At 37.1% G+C, this 21,716-nt stretch overlaps 1 protein-coding gene across 1 annotated transcript in view; it reads right to left on the bottom strand.

Moving 5' to 3' along the window:
• The window catches only part of OSBPL1A (oxysterol binding protein like 1A), a 702,947-nt gene that overhangs the window by 270,251 nt on the left and 410,980 nt on the right, over nucleotides 1-21,716 (bottom strand). The window contains 2 exon segments of the mRNA XM_053714984.1: nucleotides 8,597-8,753; nucleotides 19,901-20,066. Coding sequence (XP_053570959.1) covers nucleotides 8,597-8,753; nucleotides 19,901-20,066 — 323 coding nt within the window.

A 21,716-nucleotide genomic window follows, 5' to 3' on the forward strand; every position in this document is an offset into this window, starting at 1 on the left:
TAATTAGAGATGATCTGTGGACTCACCATGTCATTAGAAAGAAACAAATGTTAATAGTAGTAGCAAATTGGAAAGTTGTTTACAATTGGTCTGTTAGAAACTGTTAAAGTGACAAAAGTCAAAATTAAACTTTCATGATTCAAATTCATACTAGCACACGTACAATACCAAGTTAGGCTAAGTAGAAGTCTCTAGTTTTTATGTTTAAACCATAAAGCTAGAACAATGGATTACAATATTCCTGAACCTAAAGCAGAGGCTTTATTGATTTAAAAAACAAACAATCCCCCTGTACAGTACACACTTCCAAGAATAGATAGATAACCTGCTGACTCTGAAACCCTAAAATATGAAAACAAGATATTCACTGCATTCTACCCAATAGACCATGGCTGTTGTCTCCTTCATTAATACCTTGTTAGAATGAACTACTTCTTGGTCTATGGAGGCCACAGCATTGCTGCTGCCTTGAACCCTGACCAGACGTTGAAACAACTAAAGGTTCAAAGATTACAGGATAAAGATGTTTATATTGCCACGCAATATTATTGTTTTCTCAAGAGATCACAGATCAAGCTATTTGCTGTAAATAGTGCCCTTGGACACAACAGTCTCTTTTTAACCAATAAGCTGGGACATATTCATCTAAAATATGACTTTGGGGTTGAACCCACTGAGCTATAATATCTGTTATAATCTGGAATCTAGCAAATAGAAACATTTCTAGCTTTGTGAAAATAGGTCACCATAAAATGCTCTGATGTTGGAAAAAGCATAGTTTGAAGTTTGTGTCCCATGTTTGCAATCTTGCAATTACTCCCCATAATTGAACTTGGTAAGGAAGGAACAAAGGAGCACTTAGGGTTTATTAGCCAACTGTAGTCCTGCAGAATACTGGATGAGGATTTAAAAACCAGGTATATTGTCCACATCATTTTCTGCTTTAAGTTTTGAGAGACAAGCTGCAGACGTACCAAAAGGTAAATGCTACAAAATTGAAAAAAAAAAAAAAAGGTTTTACATGAAACTTAAAAAAAAATCTAAAGAGATGCGTCCTTATCATCCACAATAGTAACAAATTAATCTCAGGTGTGGATTTTAAATGAAGGTCAGACGAGAGTATATTTTGAAATTATTTGTCTTCATTTATCTGAATATTTTTTTTATCTCTGGATAAAACTAGATCTGGTTTTGGCAACAAATAGTGATGTGAAACAAATCCTTGACAAGTGACCTGCTGACCTAATAAATCCTTTAGAGCTTGAAACGCCCACCAAACTGCAGAAGGTGTTTATCTAAATGTTTGATAGAACTAGCCTGATCCTGTAACTATATGAATGTATTTTATTCAACCAGAAGTCAGTTACACCAACGGCTGTGCTCTACTACCAATTCAGTGGCAAACTTCCAACATTATTCCTCTAATTAGGTTTACACTGTTCTCTCACACTCTCAATAGGAAAACAAAGTGATGCAATTGATTTTTCTTCCACGCAAGAGTCACTAGAGAGGGAGGGATAAAATAAAGACAGCCAATTCCGCTGAAAAATAATCCACACCCAAAACAAAGTTTAAATCTTATAATGAAAAAAAAACTGAAACTATAAGCAGAAGAATCAAAATGAAACAGCTGCCTGAAGTACTTTTCTACCAAAGACTGCTTCTGAAGAAGAAAACACATCAAAATGATAGAATTTAGTAAAAGTATGCAAAGAAGACCAAGTTGCTGCATTGCAAATCTGATCTACCGAAGCTTAATTCCTAAATGCCCAGGAAGTAGAGTCTGACCTAGTCGAATGAGCTGTAATCCTTTAAGGCGGAGTTCTACCCGACTCAACATAAGCAAGATGAATCAAAGACTTTAACCACGATGCCAAAGAAATGGCAGAACCAGAAAAGATAAATAGACTAGAAGTCTTTCGGAAATCTTTAGTAGCTTCAACATAATATTTCAAAGCTCTAACTACATCCAAAGAATGCAACAATATTTCCTTAGAGTTCTTAGGATTAGGACACAATGAAGGAACTACAATTTCTCTACTAATGTTGTTAGAATTCACAACCTTAGGTAAAAATTTAAATGAAGTTCGCAAAACCGCCTTATCCTGATGAAAAATCAGAAAAGGAGACTCACAAGAAAGAGCAGATAATTCAGAAACTCTTCTAGCAGAAGAGATGGCCAAAAGAAACAAAACTTTCCAAGAAAGTAATTTAATATCCAGCGAATGCATAGATTCAAACGGAGGAGCTTGAAGAGCCCCCAGAACCAAATTCAAACTCCAAGGAGGAGAGATTGACTTAATGACAGATTTTATACGAAACAAAGCCTGTACAAAAACAATGAATATCAGGAAGATTAGCAAACTTTCTGTGAAAAAGAACAGAAAGAGCAGAGATTTGTCCTTTCAAGGAACTTGCAGACAAACCTTTATCCAAACCATCCTGAAGAAACTGTAAAATTCTAGGAATTCTAAAAGAATGCCAGGAAAAATTATGAGAAGAACACCAAGAAATGTAAGTCTTCCAGAATCGATAATATATCTTCCTAGATACAGATTTACGAGCCTGTAACATAGTATTAATTACGGAGTAAGAGAAACCTCTATGACTGAGAATCAAGCGTTCAATCTCCATACCTTCAAATTTAAGGATTTGAGATCCTGATGGAAAAAAGGACCTTGCGATAGAAGGTCTGGTCTTAACAGAAGAGTCCACGGTTGACAAGTAGCCATCCGGACAAGATCTGCATACCAAAACCTGTGAGGCCATGCTGGAGTCACCAGCAGAACAAACGAGCACTCCTTTAGAATCTTGGAAATCACTCTTGGAAGAAGAACTAGAGGCGGAAAGATATAGGCAGGAAGTGACAATGCATCCACTGCTTCCGCCTGAGGATCCCTGGATCTGGACAGATACCTGGGAAGCTTCTTGTTTATATGAGAAGCCATCAGATCTATTTCTGGAAGTCCCCACATTTGAACAATCTGAAGAAATACCTCTGGATGAAGAGACCACTCGCCCCGGATGTAATGTCTGGCGACTGAGATAATCCGCTTCCCAATTGTCTATACCTGGGATATGAACCGCAGAAATTAGACAGGAGCTGGATTCCGCCCAAACAAGTATTCAAGATACTTCTTTCATAGCCAGAGGACTGTGAGTCCCTCCTTGATGATTGACATATGCCACGGTTGTGACATTGTCCGTCTGAAAACAAATGAATGACTCTCTCTTTAGAAGAGGCCACGACTGAAGAGCTCTGAAAATCGCACGGAGTTCCAAAATGTTGATTGGTAATCTCGCCTCCTGAGATTCCCAAACCCCTTGTGCTGTCAGAGACCCCCATACAGCTCCCCAACCTGTCAGACTTGCATCTGTTGAGATCACAGTCCAGGACGGAAGAACAAAAGAAGCCCCCTGAACTAAACGATGGTGGTCTGTCCACCACGTCAGAGAGTGTCGTACAATCGGTTTTAAAGATATTAATTGCGATATCTTTGTATAATCCCTGCACCACTGGTTCAGCATACAGAGCTGAAGAGGTCGCATGTGAAAACGAGCAAAGGGGATCGCGTCCGATGCAGCAGTCATAAGACCTAGAATTTCCATGCATAAGGCTACCGAAGGGAATGATTGAGACTGAAGGTTTCGACAAGCTGAAACCAATCTCAGACGTCTTTTGTCCGTCAGCGACAGAGTCATGGACACTGAATCTATCTGGAAACCTAAAAAGGTTACCCTTGTCTGAGGAATCAACAAACTCTTTGGTAAATTGATCCTCCAACCATGTTCTCGAAGAAACAATACAAGTTGATTCATATGAGATTCTGCTAAAAGTGAAGACTGAGCAAGTACCAAGATATCGTCCAAATAAGGAAATACCACAATACCCTGTTCTCTGATTACAGATAGAAGGGCACCGAGAACCTTTGTAAAAATCCTTGGAGCTGTTGCTAGGCCAAACGGTAGAGCCACAAACTGGTAATGCTTGTCTAGGAAAGAGAATCTCAGAAACTGATAGTGATCTGGATGAATCGGAATATGCAGATATGCATCTTGTAAATCTATTGTGGACATATAATGCTCTTGCTGAACAAAAGGCAGAATAGTCCTTTATAGTTACTATTTTGAATGTTGGTATCCTTACATAACGATTCAATATGTTTAAATCCAGAACTGGTCTGAAGGAATTCTCCTTCTTTGGTACAATGAAGAGATTTGAGTAAAACCCCAGCCCCTGTTCCAGAACTGGAACTGGCACAATTACTCCAGCCAACTCTAGATCTGAAACACATTTCAGAAATGCTTGAGCCTTCACTGGATTTATTGGGACACGGGAAAGAAAAAATCTTCTTGCAGGAGGCCTAATCTTGAAGCCTATTCTGTACCCTTGTGAAACAATGTTCTGAATCCAAAGATTGTGAATCGAATTGATCCAAATTTCTTTGAAAAAAACGTAATCTGCCCCCTACCAGCTGGGCTGGAATGAGGGCCGCACCTTCATGTGGACTTGGGAGCTGGCTTTGGCTTTCTAAAGGGCTTGGATTTATTCCAGACTGGAGATGGTTTCCAAACTGATACTGTTCCTGTAGGGGAAGGATCAGGCTTTCATTCCTTATTATGACGAAAGGAACGAAAACGATTAGCGGACCTAAATTTACCTTTAGATTTTTTATCCTGTGGTAAAAAAGTTCCTTTCCCCCCAGTAACAGTTGAAATAATAGAATCCAACTGTGAACCAAATAATTTATTACCCTGGATAGAAAGGGAAAGCAAAGTTGACTTAGAAGACATATCAGCATTCCAAGTTTTAAGCCATAAAGCTTTTCTAGCTAAAATAGCTAAAGACATATACCTGACATCAACACTAATGATATCAAAGATGGCATCACAAATAAAGTTATTAGCATGTTGAAGAAGATTAACAATGCTATGAGTATTATGATCTGTTACTTGTTGTGCTAAAGCTTCTAACCATAAAGTTGAAGCTGCAGCAACATCCGCCAAAGATATAGCAGGTCTAAGAAGATTACCTGAACATAAGTAAGCTTTTCTTAGAAAGGATTCAATTTTCCTATCTAAAGGATCCTTAAAGGAAGTACTATCTGCCGTAGGAATAGTAGTACGTTTAGCAAGAGTAGAGATAGCCCCATCAACCTTAGGGATTTTGTCCCAAAACTCTAATCTGTCAGATGGCACAGGATATAATTGCTTAAACCGTTTAGAAGGAGTAAATGAATTACCCAGATTATTCCATTCCCTCGAAATTACTTCAGAAATAGCATCAGGGACGGGAAAAACCTCCGGAATAACTACAGGAGGTTTAAAAACCGTATTCAAACGTTTAGATTTAGTATCAAGAGGACCAGACTCCTCTATTTCTAATGCAATTAAGACTTCTTTAAGTAAAGAACGAATAAATTCCATTTTAAATAAATAAGAAGATTTATCAGTATCAATCTCTGAAACAGAACCTTCTGAACCAGAAAAATCAGTATCAGAAACAGAATAAGAATGATGATGTTCGTTTAAAAAGTCATCTGAAACATGATAAGTTTTAAAAGACCTTTTATGTTTACTGGAAGGAGGAAAAACAGACATAGCCTTCTTAATAGATTTAGAAACAAAATCTCTTATGTTAACAGGGACACCCTGAATATTAGATGTTGATGGAACAGCAACAGGTAATTGAACATTACTAAAGGAAATATTATCTGCATTAGAAAGTTTGTCATGACATTCATCACAAACAACAGCCAGAGAAACAGTTACCACAAGTTTACAACAAATACACTTAACTTTGGTAGATCCAGCATCAGGCAGCGATTTTCCAGAAGTAGCTTCTGATTCAGGGTCAATCTGAGACATCTTGCAATATGTAATAGAAAAAACAACATATAAAGCAAAATTGATCAAATTCCTTAAATGACAGTTTCAGGAATGGGAAAAAATGCCAATGAACCAGCTTCTAGCAACCAGAAGCAAATAAACAATGAGACTTAAATATTGTGGAGACAATAATGACGCCCATATTTTTTAGCGCCAAAAAAGACGCCCACATTAATTGGCGCCTAAATGCTTTTGGCACCAAAAATGACACAACATCCGGTAATGCCAACACTTTTGGCGCAAAAACGTAAAAAAAAAGACGCAACTTCCGGCGACAAGTATGACGCCGGAAATGAGACAGAAAATTTTTGCGCCAAAAAAGTCCGCGCCAAGAATGACGCAATGAAATGAAGCATTTTCAGCCCCCGCAAGCCTAACAGCCCACAGGAAAAAAGTCAAATTTTAAGGTAAGAAAAAAATTGATTTATTCATATGCATTATCCCAAATATGAAACTGACTGTCTGAAATAAGGAACGTTGAACATCCTGAATCAAGGCAAATAAATGTTTAAACACATATATTTAGAACTTTATATAAAAGTGCCCAACCATAGCTTAGAGTGTCACAAAATAAGACTTACTTACCCCAGGACACCCATCTACATGTAGTAGAAAGCCAAACCAGTACTGAAATGAGAATCAGTAGAGGTAATGGTATATATAAGAGTATATCGTCGATCTGAAAAGGGAGGTAAGAGATGAATCTCTACGACCGATAACAGAGAACCTATGAAATAGACCCCGTAGAAGGAGATCATTGAATTCAAATAGGCAATACTCTCTTCACATCCCTCTGACATTCACTGCACACTGAGAGGAAAACCGGGCTCCAGCCTGCTGCGAAGCGCATATCAACGTAGAATCTAGCACAAACTTACTTCACCACCTCCATGGGAGGCAAAGTTTGTAAAACTGATTTGTGGGTGTGGTGAGGGGTGTATTTATAGGCATTTTGAGGTTTGGGAAACTTTGCCCCTCCTGGTAGGAATGTATATCCCATACGTCACTAGCTCATGGACTCTTGCTAATTACATGAAAGAAAATAAAACCTTGTTTTCCTGATCATTTCAATCATCACTCACCTTTTCTCTTTACTACACATTTGCCCCCCACCTTGTTCTCCCTCTTTAAAAATAGTTGCATAAATTTGCTCAGCAGCCTCTCCCAAGTTGGACACCAACACAAACAAACTTTATAATACAAACACTTAGCAACTGTTTGAAAAAAAAAAAGAAACTGTTAAATATACACTGCAGCTTCTGTCACAGTGTATCTATCGGAAGCAGCGACACAGGTCCATTAATTTGCCAAAGCTCAATTTCCAGTATGCAAATGGTTTACAGTGGTCTACAAAATATATTTCTAGTGTGTTTTATATACTATGATTAATTTGATTTACACAATGATTTAAATGTCAGTCTTTCTAGTGATACAGCTTCAACAAAAAATTTACGTAGGCAACTTATGACGCATATCACAAATACCAACATTTTCCCCATTCACCCAGATAACAATACCATAAATGTGCAGTTCCTACACCAAACAAACCGTGTTAGTTCTCAGTTACAGAAAGGCTGTTTATTTCTATGAAAAACTCTGTAATGGACAGTATAAACAGGATGGTATATGGACCTCATGCTCATCTGTGATATCACATTCAAAATTTAAAACAAAACAAATTGCAGATATGTTCACCTGAGAACAACCAGTGCTTAAAAACAATTTCAGTTTACCTGATAAATTAATTTCTTTCATTATGGTGAGAGGTCACAAGCCATCATGTGTGGGAATTGTCCTCCTAGTGGTAAGGAGGATAATTCCCATAAGTGATGGCTCATAGTCTCTAACCCTCTGATTAAAGAAAACGCCATGCTCTTGCTTTTTTCCTGAACTACATTAGTTATAAACCACCCAAAAGAAAAGTCCAACCCCAAAGTACCTGGCAATATTAAACAACTATATCTCTCAATGTAACATGAATGCCTTATAATTATTTTAAGACAACAAATCCTAATGGGAATCTATAAAAAGCAAATAAATATAAGAGTAATATTATGTTAGATTTTTTTTTTTTTAATCTAAAATATTTACAACATAAATTGACTGTTTCTCTAGATGCCCATATTAGTATTTCAGGATTTGGCGGGAGGACACATTTTAGGGGCCATAAGCATATTTGTTACAACCCCTCCAGTACAACAGAAAGATTAAACTAATGCATTGCTGAATATACACCCATTATCTTGCAGGGGTTTAAAAAAAAGCAAACCGTATACATTCTTATGCCATACGCCTACAAGGTGAATATAAATGTGTTACATATTTTCTATTTTACTGTATTAGCAGTTTTATGGTGCAGCTTTAGGCTTTTTACCTTGTAGTTAATGAGATGAATTAACTCTTACTATTTATTCTATTTCCCTTTTGACAAAATGCTAGTAATTGTTTTTCCTCTGGTTTTATTAAAAATGATATAGTAATTCATTAGTTTGTAGCAAGTATACTAGCATTGCAAAAATTTTGTTAATTTTAAATCATAGCATTAACAATAAAAACCATCAATTAACATTTTTTTAATCCCTTTAACTTACAGAAGACTGAAATGCATAACAAACAAATGAATAAAGAGATGAAATCACGATTGCAAACAGTTACTGTTTTGAAAATATGTTTTGTTTTTTAAAAAAAAGGGATTACAATGACTTACCTATGTTTTTTTATGCCATTTGCTGTTGAGTCCCCACCGCCATGATTTTTCTCATCAGACATCTTGGCCTGCGTACTGTGTTCCAAGTTTACACTTTCGTCCTGGGAATAACTTGTAACCGTTTCAAATCCACTCAGGGAATGATCAGACTCTGAATCTATAAGAAGCAAAAACTGTAAATGAAATATACACCAGGCACTATCCTTCCTTACAACATCTGAAAACATCTCACATGTACTGAAACCTGAAGAGGCTACATTATTCTGTTGACAGACTGCCTCAGGTAACAGATGACGCTTAGCCACATGCAAGCTAGATATTTAAAGGGACATGGAAGTGATATTTAAGCAATAAGGTGTTAAAGACTATAATTGCCTAAAATAGAAAAAAACTGGAACAATAAAACATCTGACTGACTGTCTTATACAAGTCATTAAGGGGGAGTAGAAAGTATTCTCCTGTCTACTCACTGCAACCAAGTGATTAAATCTATGTTAGACTAAAATGTTCTGTATACCAAATTTGTTCTGTCTCTCCTCCCATGGCAACAAGAAGCTGGGAACTCACTTTCCAGTAGTCAATGTTAGTTCTGAGGGATCAGCTACAGCTTATATATACACCTGAGTGGTAGTAATGCATAACACTTTATTCCTCACTCCAACAAATGAATACACCAATTACAAATTTTAAAAATGGACCAGTAAATACAGTAGATTTGCATAATCAACAAATGAATGATAAAAAGACAATGCAATAGTCTGAATTTCAAATGAGTAGTAGATTTCTTTTTTCTGACAAATTTTAGTTATATCCATGTCCACTTCTCCATATACGTATGTTCTGTGAATTCTTGCACATGCTCAGTAGGAGCTGGTGACTCAAAAGTGTAAATATAAAAAGACTGTGCACATTTTGTTAAAGGAAGTACATTGGAAAGTTGTTTAAAATTACTGCTCTATCTGAATCATGAAAGTTTAATTTTGACCTGAGAGTCCCTTTAGCAAGGGTGGACACTATCTATTGTATGTATTTAGTGGACCTTTGCTTGGCAGGGATTATCTATCATCAACCAGTTGTTTTCCAATTAATTTTTATTAAAGATGACCTATTTAACTTTGAAAAAAGTCCAGTTTTAACTAAAACGGACACAAAATTCTTAATTTCTATATCTATATATTAGGGTGAACAGGTGTAACTTTATTAATGGAATTTTTACTTTTTTCAAAGATTGATCCTGTTGACCCCATAAATGTAAAAGGGACATGAAAAGTCCCTTTTTAAAAGTAATAATTAGTGCCAGCAGAGCCTGGTTCTTGGGAGTTGCCACAACTTAAGTGCATTGCACTCTGCTTCGCTTTAGCCTTTGACTAGTACAGCTCTCTGCATCCTGCGCCACTAGAGGAGAGGGAGAGCACGCTGCACGACTAGCAGAGGGACAAAGTTCAGCACATCTTGTAGAAAAAAAAGTACAAGACACAGACAGTGCAGCACCTGCATAGTGGAGAAATGGCAGTTACTGAGAACCTACAGTAGTTGAGGAGTGGTGGCAAGTAAGGCTAAACCGTAGAATGCTGGCCTCCTTTTCAAGATCTGTGTCAGGATGCCAGGAATCAGACAGACGAGAAGTGCAAAAATAATCACACCTTTATTAACAAAAAAGAATAAAAAGTCCAATAAGCCAGAAGTCAGTCAGACGAGCCGCGTAAGGAGCCAAAGCGAGTAGTCAGACGAGCCATAATCAGGAACAAGGAGAACAGTAGAGTCAGGAACAAACCAGGGATCAGGAACCAGAAGGGACATCAGACAGCCAGGTAATACACACAAACTGGGACACAGGGACTCGCAAAGCATACTGAACAGAGGCCATTTAAATAATAAGTGATGACATCACAATTCTGAGACTGCAATCTGTCTCACATAGATGATGTTCACCAGTCTGACCATAAGAGGGCGTGCAAGAAATGAGCAGCATCACACACTGCACCAGATTCAGTAAGAGAGGTGAGTAAAATGGCTGCCAGCAGCACATGGCAAACAAAGCAGGGAAAAAACCCTGACAATCTGTGACATTAATTATATAATGTTCTCCTCCCCCAATAACACCAGACTGCTGAGGCTACTTGCCATTATTGTGAACTGTATAGGTGTGTATAGGTTGAAATGATTTCTAGTTTTTGAGTATAAAAGTTATTCCATCTGAGGTTACAAACAGAAAGAATACACATGAATAAAATAGTTAAAAATAAGGACTAATTATTACTGGGTTTACAGACACTAGGTACACAATATTACTTAGGGTTCTTATTGCCTAATCACTCAGCTTTCTAAGCAGCCCCCGCTAGAGCATACAAGTGTTTTCTCAAAAAGTGCAGTCCACTGTAATATTTGTGATTCCCCTCCAACATATGTTTCACCAATAACACCAATTTAGTTACTAAATGTGTAACTTACTGGATCCTGTGTCATCTTCCTGCTTGGAATCTCAGAAGAAATAACATGCGTAAATAGTAGGAGCTTAGTTATAGCACCAAAGAGTGTGGGTACGTTTTCAACTCTTAAAAGTTACATCTGTGCTACAGAACTTCACGAACAGTTTATTATATCTGTTTTAGATAATCTTGTTGCAGCATTCAGACTCTTAAAGAAGTGATTTCTTCCTTTCTTGTGAAATTTGAGCTTCTAGGAGTATATCCTTTGCACGAGCACAGTGTTTTATTTACAATTATTCTGTATTCCACTATTTAAGTGATCAGTATTTATTTATTCACATTATTGTAAAGTGTATTGGGGTTTCTGAAATGCTCAAACCTCTGTCTGAATAAATTTTACAGTAAGCTTCAGTAAAGCAGTTTTAAAGTTTCTGTATCCTTAACATACACTTTTCACCAGTTTAAACATAAATCTAAATTCCTCTCTCTATATGAAAATCTCTGCTTGACAAAGTAGTACACTTTTGGGTACAAACTATTAATAAGCAGAACTAGACAATGCTCAGAGAAGGGCTACAAAATTAAACGGACTGAAGGATATGATCCTTGAGAAGAGGTTAGGTGCATTGGATCTGTTTAAAATGTAGAAGAGAGGCAAATGAGAAGAGACAGGATTACTTCATATACATATATTCATATTCCATATAGACAGTTGACAGGATCACTTTAAGACTAGTGGAAAAGAGATTCAAAATCCATTAAAAGGGACAGTCTAGGCCAAAATAAACTTTCATGATTCAGATAGAGCATGTCATTTTAAACACTTTTTCAAATTTACTTTTATCACCAAATTTTGCTTTGCTCTTTTGGTATTCTTAGTTGAAAACTTAATCTAGGAGGTTCATATGCTAATTTCGTAGGCCTTGAAGGCCACCTCTTTTCAGAATGCATTTGAACAGTTTTTCACCACTATAGGGTGTTAGTTCACGTATTTCATATAGATAACACTGTGCTTGTGCACGTGAAGTTATCTGGGAGCAGGCAGTGAATGGATAAACTGCAAGTCTGTCAAAAGAACTGAAATAAAGGGGCAGTTTGCAGAGGCTTAGATACAAGATAACTACAGAGGTTAAAAGTATATTATTATAACTGTGTTGGTTATGCAAAACTGGGGAATGGGTAATAAAGGGATTATCTATCTTTTAAAAAAAATAAAAATTCTGGTGTAGACTGTCCCTTTAAGAAAAATGGTTTCTCATTAGGGCCCCCGAATATAAAAAAAACATTGTCGAACCTACAAGAAAACAAAATCGATGCTTACCTAATTATTTTCTTTCATGAAGGTGAGAGCCAACAAGTCATCACTTGTGGGAATATTCCCCTCCTGACCACTAGGAGGAGGCAACAGAAAAACCAACACACCAGAGCTTTAAATCCCTCTCACTTCACATGATCCTTACTCATACATATATAGTCATGTAGGTGAGGGGAAAAAAAGAGAAAAACAAGAAAGATAAAGCGGGGCATAGAAGCACAAAATAAGTACTGCCGCCACATAAACAGAAAGAAAGGGTGGTGCTCGTGGACTATCATCATCATGAAAGAAACTTATCAGGTAAGCATACATTTTGTTTTCTTTCTTTAGATGGTAAGAGTCCACAAGTCATCAAGTGTGGGAATCAATACCCAAGCCATGAAATCCATGAGATTACTGTGAATAAGGGGGGGGGGGAGCAAACAGAGAAGGCAGGACGTTAAAATTCAGGCACTATGGCTTGAATAACTTTCCTGCCAAAGGGAGCCTCAGAAGAAGCATACACATCATGGTGAGTAAAGAAGTCCAAGTAGATGCCTTACAAATCTGATTAATAGAAGCCTCATTACGAAATGTCCAAGAAGTAACAACTGCTTGAGTGTAATGAGCACAGATGCACTCAGGGTGAGTTTTCTCTGTGACCAAATAAGTCTTGCAAACTAAGGCTATAACTGACAGTCAAGACAAAAAACCCACTTTCATGATTCAACAACTTTCCAATTTACTTTTATCACCAATTTTGCTTTGTTCTCTTGGTATTCTTAGTTGAAAGCTAAACCTAGGAGGTTCATATGCCAATAGAGAACATTGATCTCACTGATGTGAATTTACCAAGGAGTGAGCACTGATTGGTTAAAATTAACTGAAATAAGGGGGCAGTCTGCAGAGGCTTATAAACAAGGTAATTACAGAGGTAAAACATGTATTATAACTGTGTTGGTTATACAAAATTGGGGAATGGGTAATAAAGGGATTACCTGTCCCTTTAAGACAATCTGCTAAAGTAACATCCACGATTTTTTACTTTTGTGAGCTCCAGAAAAATTAACAAAAAAGTGAATCTCTGAATTTTTTTTGTGAGTTCCACATAATATTTGAGAGCTCTAAAACTGTAGTGAAAACGACACTCCTTAGAATTCTTAGTGGCTGGAAATAACAAACAATTTCCTGATTGATAGTATATGTAGATATCCCCTTAGGAAGAAAATAATAGCTAGTCCAAAGAACAGCCGTATTCTGATGAAAAATCAGAAAAGGAGGTTTTGTATGACAATAATAAAAGCTTAGAGACCCTTCTGGCTGAAGAAATAACTAGAAGAAAATCAACCTTCCACAATATAAGCTGAAGGACTAAACCATGAATTGCCACGAAAGGAGGAGTTTGAAGAATCCTCAAAACCAGATTAAGATTCCAATGAATAGGAAATGGACAAATAACTGGTATAATTCTTATCAGAGCCTGAATAAAAGCCTGAAAGTCAGGAATTTTAGCAATTTTCTTATGAAACAAAAAACAGAAAGAGCCAAAATCTGACCTATCATTGAACTGACTGATAATCCCTTTTATAAGCCTTCCTGCACAAACTCTGGAACGGTAACCTTTGTGAGAACAACACACAAAAAAGGTTTTCCAGATTCTATGATAAATACGTCTGTTAACAGGTTTCCTAGTCTGAATCTGGGTATCAACCTCGTCAGGCAACCTCTCTGAGACAAAATTAAGCGTTCCATCACCATGCCATCAAATTCAGAGTTTTGAGATATTGATAAAAGAAAGGGATTGATATAGAAGATCCTTTCTTAGAGGAAGCCTCCAAGGCGGGCACTAGGCCATCTAAATCAAATCTGCAAACCAAATACAGCAAAGCCAAGCCAGAGCAATCCAAATTACTGAGGCTTGTTCCTGCTCGATTCTGGCTATTACTCTGGATAGCAATACAAATGGAGAAAAAATGTAAATCAGGTTGAACAACCAAGGGACAACTAGGGCATCTATCAGATTTGTCTGATGGTGCCAAAACCTAGTAAACTCCCAAACTGCACCCCAACTTGACAGGCTGATATCTGTGGAAGTTACTACCCACTCTGATCAAAGAAAGGAGGCTCCGCGAACCAAGTGTCAGGGTTTTTTCCATGATTTGTTTGCCATGTGCTGCTGGCAGCCATTTTACTCACTTCTCTTGCTGACTCTGGTGCACACTGTGTGTTGCTGCTCATTTACTGCGCTTCCTTTTATGGCCAGACTGGTGTACATCATCCGTGTGAGACAGGATGCAGTCTCAGAATTGTGATGTCATCACTTATTAAAGGGCCTCTGTTCAGTATGCTTTGCCCTTGCGTTGTCTCAGACCTGTTTGTGAAAGCTCCTGTGTATTACCTGGCTGTCTGACATCCCTCCTGGTTCCTGATTCCTGGCTTGTTCCTGGCTCTGCTGTTCTCCTTGTTCCTGATTCCTGCTCGTCTGACTACTCGCTTTGGCTCCTGACTCGGCTCGTCTGACTACCAGCTCTGGTTTTGATTCCTGGCTTGTTATTTGACTTGTGTACATTTTATAATTTTTTTTTGTTGCTATTAATAAAGGTGTGATTATTTTTGCACTTCTCGTCTGTCTGATTCCTGGCACCCTGACATTACGCAAGGGCCATTTGGTTGCCATGGTTACTGATACATGCCTCTAGCACAATATTTCTAGATGGAAATTATGTTAAGTTAATTGAGTAAGCACATATCACAAGGGGTGTATATGTAATAATGACAATTATGTGATGACAATTTTATTTAATCTTGTGTAAGTTTCGGTATACACTGTGAAAACAGAATGCCACCGGATGTTTGAGGCTGTTGGCATCACAACCAAGACACGTTTATATTGCACAACTATAATGTAAATCACCATAGAGACCATTTGTAAGATTTGGTGTATAACAATAGATATGCTATTTGTAAATAATACTTATTTTTCCTGATGACACTTTATTTTTGTATATTATAATTGAGCTGTAGTAACACGGCAAAACCGGAAGTGACGTAATTTTCCTTCCGGCAGCACGAGAGAATGGAATGCATGTTTGCGTTCCAGCTAGTCACTTTGGCGCCACTTGGGTAGTACACAGGTTGGAGTGTGTTTGATTACAATTATGTTTTGTTTGCCTGTATAATGTTTGATGTTTTCACTTATTTTCATGCTGATGAAGGGTAGTGTATACCCGAAAACGTTCCAATAAAAATAACCTTCTTTTGCAAGACCTGAGAGTGCATTTTTTTGCGTGGCTATATATATATATATATATATATATATATATATTTATATTTATTACACATACACACACACACACATATATATATATATATATATATATATATATATACACAGGGAGTGCAGAATTATTAGGCAAATGAGTATTTTGACCACATCATCCTCTTTATGCATGTTGTCTTACTCCAAGCTGTAAAGCTGTATAGGCTCGAAAGCCTACTACCAATTAAGCATATTAGGTGATGTGCATCTCTGTAATGAGAAGGGGTGTGGTCTAATGACATCAACACCCTATATCAGGTGTGCATAATTATTAGGCAACTTCCTTTCCTTTGGCAAAATGGGTCAAAAGAAGGACTTGACAGGTTCAGAAAAGTCAAAAATAGTGAGATATCTTGCAGAGGGATGCAGCACTCTTAAAATTGCAAAGCTTCTGAAGCGTGATCATCGAACAATCAAGCGTTTCATTCAAAATAGTCAACAGGGTCGCAAGAAGCGTGTGGAAAAACCAAGGCGCAAAATAACTGCCCATGAACTGAGAAAAGTCAAGCGTGCAGCTGCCAAGATGCCACTTGCCACCAGTTTGGCCATATTTCAGAGCTGCAACATCACTGGAGTGCCCAAAAGCACAAGGTGTGCAATACTCAGAGACATGGCCAAGGTAAGAAAGGCTGAAAGACGACCACCACTGAACAAGACACACAAGCTGAAACGTCAAGACTGGGCCAAGAAATATCTCAAGACTGATTTTTCTAAGGTTTTATGGACTGATGAAATGAGAGTGAGTCTTGATGGGCCAGATGGATGGGCCAATGGCTGGATTGGTAAAGGGCAGAGAGCTCCAGTCCGACTCAGACGCCAGCAAGGTGGAGGTGGAGTACTGGTTTGGGCTGGTATCATCAAAGATGAGCTTGTGGGGCCTTTTCGGGTTGAGGATGGAGTCAAGCTCAACTCCCAGTCCTACTGCCAGTTTCTGGAAGACACCTTCTTCAAGCAGTGGTACAGGAAGAAGTCTGCATCCTTCAAGAAAAACATGATTTTCATGCAGGACAAAGCTCCATCACACGTGTCCAAGTACTCCACAGCGTGGCTGGCAAGAAAGGGTATAAAAGAAGAAAATCTAATGACATGGCCTCCTTGTTCACCTGATCTGAACCCCATTGAGAACCTGTGGTCCATCATCAAATGTGAGATTTACAAGGAGGGAAAACAGTACACCTCTCTGAAACAGTGTCTGGGAGGCTGTGGTTGCTGCTGCACGCAATGTTGATGGTGAACAGATCAAAACACTGACAGAATACATGGATGGCAGGCTTTTGAGTGTCCTTGCAAAGAAAGGTGGCTATATTGGTCACTGATTTGTTTTTGTTTTGTTTTTGAATGTCAGAAATGTATATTTGTGAATGTTGAGATGTTATATTGGTTTCACTGGTAAAAATAAATAATTGAAATGGGTATATATTTGTTTTTTGTTAAGTTGCCTAATAATTATGCACAGTAATAGTCACCTGCACACACAGATATCCCCCTAAAATATCTAAAACTAAAAACAAACTAAAAACTACTTCCAAAAATAATCAGCTTTGATATTAATGAGTTTTTTGGGTTCATTGAGAACATGGCTGTTGTTTAATAATAAAATTAATCCTCAAAAATACAACTTGCCTAATAATTCTGCACTCCCTGTATGTATGTGTATATATATATATATATATATATATATATATATATATATATATATATATATATATATATATATATCTATCCTTTCTGGATACTAAATTCTGCTCAACTTCATCTCGATGTTGCTTCAGTTCTATGTCAAAGGTACCATACTTCTGGTGTTCTTTAAGTGGTTGTAATTTCATCTGTAATTCCTTGATCTCTGTAAGGATTTTGTCTCTTTTGTTCGTTCGGTTGGCCTTTAGTTTGGTCATCAATTTTAGTGAACATTCACTTAAAGTTTCAAGCCAATCTTCCAAGAATTCTTTTTCTTCTTCTTTGTCCACATTTGGGAATTTTTTCAATCATAACCCCCGTGGAATTATAGCTGATTGTATATATTTATCAAGGTAGATTAATTTATACTAGAGTTTTAGCTCTTTCACTCTTAGATTTTCCATTGTAAGGGACAAATAACGTAATTCATTTGTTTGCACTTGGTCAGGTGTAAACACCTCCCTGCGCTCCTGGTAAGTCATTTTCCTATTGAAGATATCCTCCAGTGCTGTGGATTGTGCCATTTTGATGTAGGTTTTATTAGTACAAGGATATTGCTGGATAAATCATTTCTACCGTTGTTAGTTTATTTATACCAGACTAGCTCAAAAACCTCTCCACTTCGTGAGTTCTTTTTGTGCTTTTATTGTTTTATAATTCTATATTTTCCATGCATACTTCAATGACTTTCATATAACTGAGTTAGGTTTTAGACATTGCTACAAGCTACTTCACATATTGTTTTAATTACTTTATTTCATCAACATATGTGAACATATCCTTGTATATTGCAAGACCTTGCTTCTAGTCACTCTCCTGCACTCTCTGAGACACTGAAAGATTCACATACAAATAGAAGCTGAGAGCATAGAAACACACAGGCGACTGGGTCTTAAGCAGGAACTAAAGGGAAGCTGTGTCGGCGCCTCTCCCGACACAAACCCGAGTCTGCAGACCGTAGCTGCTCAGATACATATAGAAACAAAGGGATTCCCTTGTACACAATTCCCAGACCAATGATAGTGTCCACTGAAACCCGGCACTTTTCAAGCACTTCACTCAGGATAATGTAAAACAGTTCATACCTTTATTGTCGGTGTTACAATCAAACACACAGCAAGCATATGTGTGACGTCATCTGACGTGTTTCACGCCCTTCTGGAGCTTTGTCAAAGATGTGGAGGTGTGTGTACATTGAATATATATCGTTACAATCTGCCTAGTCAAATAAATGTATTTATTGAGCCGTAAGACAAAGTAACAATATTTAGCCAATGTTCTTTAATATATTTAAGTTGCACTTAAATTATTATGTTCAGCATGTTTTGTATCAAATAGTATTCTTAACAAATTTTAACACTGTGACATCACCATAGGGGTGGAAACTTGAAATGGTAATGATTTAAAAACACACAATGTACACACACCTCCACATCTTTGACAAAGCGCCAGAAGGGCGTGAAACGCGTCATATGATGTCACACTCCGTTAACACTTGTGTCTCCTGGTAATCACAATGCATATGCTTGCTGTGTGTTTGATTGTAACACCGACAATAAAGGTATGAACTGTTTTACATTAACCTGAGTGAAGTGCTTGAAAAGTGCTGGGTTTCAGTGGACACCATCATTGGTCTGGAAATTGTGTACAAGGGAATCCCTTTGTGTGTGTGTGTATATATATGTATATATATATATATGTATATATATATATATATATATATATATATATATATACACACACATACATACACACACACACACTATATATATATATATATATATATATATATACACACACATACACACACATACACACACACACACACATATACATACACACACATATATACATAAATATATACACACACATATATTATTGCTCCAGTTAGGCCGACCGGGCTGTTCCTTCCTTCCTTTGGCGATTTGGAGGACCTCTGACCCTGCCACATACATTTGCATTACTGGAAGACATCAGCGCTAGCAAGGCATAACAGGGAAGTAATTTTATTAAGACACCGCGGGCGCACAAAGTGGAATGGAAGCGGGAACTACCTGCTGTGAAGATTGGTAAGAAAGTCTTCTATTCTGTCAGCACATACCCCAGGAGTAAGGGTCCCTTGGGCGAAGGTACGTCCCTCAGGAGGTGGTACCCGTGTGTGTGTGTATGTGTGTCTATATATACACATAAATATACACATACATACATATACATTATATATACTAACATATATAGACTAGCAAGAAATAAGCACTCTCTGGTTTTGTAAAACAAATAGTATATTTAACTTGCTAGTTCAATATACTATTTGTTTTACAAAACCAGAGAGTGCTTATTTCTTGCTAGTCTATTATTCCTATTTTTGCACCCTGGTGCCTACCTGACCAGTTTAGTGAGTGCTTATTAACCTAAAGATACACACGCACACCTGAATCATGAAAGTTTCATTTTGACTAGACTGTCCCTTTAAATGAGAAATAGTGAGTGGAGAGGGGGGGCTCATTGCCCTAAAATGCTCTGGCCTCTTTTTGGTCCCAGTCTGGCCCCGGCCAGAACCATAGGAAAAATCAAGAAAAAAGTAGTACCTGAAAGAGCATCATAGAATTCGTCATCACTGAGAATACTGTGGTGTGGGGGAGATCCTTTCACCAAAGACTGCTCCAATTCATGGTGCTCTGTAGCCAATGTCTGCAGAGCTTCAGATAAGATCTTGTTTTTTTCTTGCTCGTGCTCTAGTTTCAAAGTTCTGGCCTAAAAATGAGAAATGGGTCTGTCTCAATCAATTGGTGGAAGGTAAGTTTAGGTAAAAAACAAACAAGGTGTCGATAAACAAGTAAAATCATTTTAACAGAATATTACAATAACAGTTTGAAGGATAAGTAGAAAGGATAAGGAAATTGGCACACCAGTGGCAATGATGAAACAAGAAGCTGTAGCATTTGTAAAGAACTTCTGCAACATAAAAGTTATTAGTATTAAAAACCTTAAAATAAGTTTAACACTACACATTCAAAAAAACTTAAAATACACTAAATCCTCATTCCATATCAAATGCAGCATAACGTATTGTGTGTTCAACATTATATTTCTTAGTACACTATTTAAACATTTCAGTTAAAAGGTGCAATTTTAGTTGACACATAATATCTTGATACAATAGGGCCAATTTATTAAGCGGCAGGCGGACATAATTCGCTGTGTGCTATAACCAAAATCACTCATCTGAACTCCTAAAGTATGGGGGATGTATTGTATGCTCCTATTTTAAGTTTTAATACATTTTTACACTTGTCTCTAGTCTTTACAATACTTCAGATCATCTGAGAAGTGTGGTTGACTTTGATTGGTAATTGACTTGACATCTTGACAGAGACACCACCTCAAGTAATGTACCTGCTTTACGCTGCAGTGTTATTGTGTGTGGTGAGTCGTGATTATAGCTATGAGTGGCCCAATGTCCTCTACTAAGATCAGTGTGGCCATTTATCCTGTAAATATATATGTGAAAGACAAGACCACTATGGGGATACAGTAGAAAAGAAGTAAAATGTATTGCAAAATGAATCAGCAAATATTTATTCTTTTACAAGTCTGAAAATCTAAGGGTTTAGAAACGTGCACACGAATGGGCTCTTATGAGCCTACCTAGAGTTACTCTTCAACAAAGGACACTAAGAGTAAAGCTAATTTTATAATAGAAGTAAACTGGAACATTGTTTAAAAAAATAATGAAAGTTTAATTTTGATTTTAGTGTCCCTTTAAGATCTTTCACTTTAGTACAAATTATTGTTAGGTGTTAAAACTGACTATAAATAAATAAGTTCACTGATGATAATAGTGTGTGCTGCTATAAACCATTCGTCTTTAAAGGTTTTTTTTAACTTTGTTTTATCTATATTCTTTGTTTCTTTTCTTGCTAGACTTGTGGAGAACCATCTCCCTCTACCAATAAAACCGTTCAAGTTGTCCTAATTAACAAATAAACAATCAATACCTATTAGCTGTGCTTAAACACATTTGCAATTAGCTTTAACATAAATAGCTTCTATTTTACCCTTGAAAATATATTTAACATTTCATTGCTGTTAATTCATATTTATGATGGGAAATGCTCTTTCAAATCATATATTTTCTAGTGCTTACACATTTAATATATTTATAAATATCTGATATCTCCGTGCAATTTGAACAAATTATTATATTTGAACAATTTAGAAGAATCTTGGCAATTCAGAGCAAATCTGGATGCATGAAAAATTCATTTTTTGTTACATTTAAAAAAAAAAAATCAACTGTCAACATAGTTTGATTACATTTCTGTGCTGATATCTATTACTTTTATGGAAGTTACTACATCTTAGTAGCTAGGAAAATAGAGAACGAACATCTTTAGTCCAAAC

The sequence above is a fragment of the Bombina bombina genome, chromosome 5 (assembly GCF_027579735.1).
Source record: "Bombina bombina isolate aBomBom1 chromosome 5, aBomBom1.pri, whole genome shotgun sequence".
Classification (NCBI taxonomy): domain Eukaryota; kingdom Metazoa; phylum Chordata; class Amphibia; order Anura; family Bombinatoridae; genus Bombina; species Bombina bombina.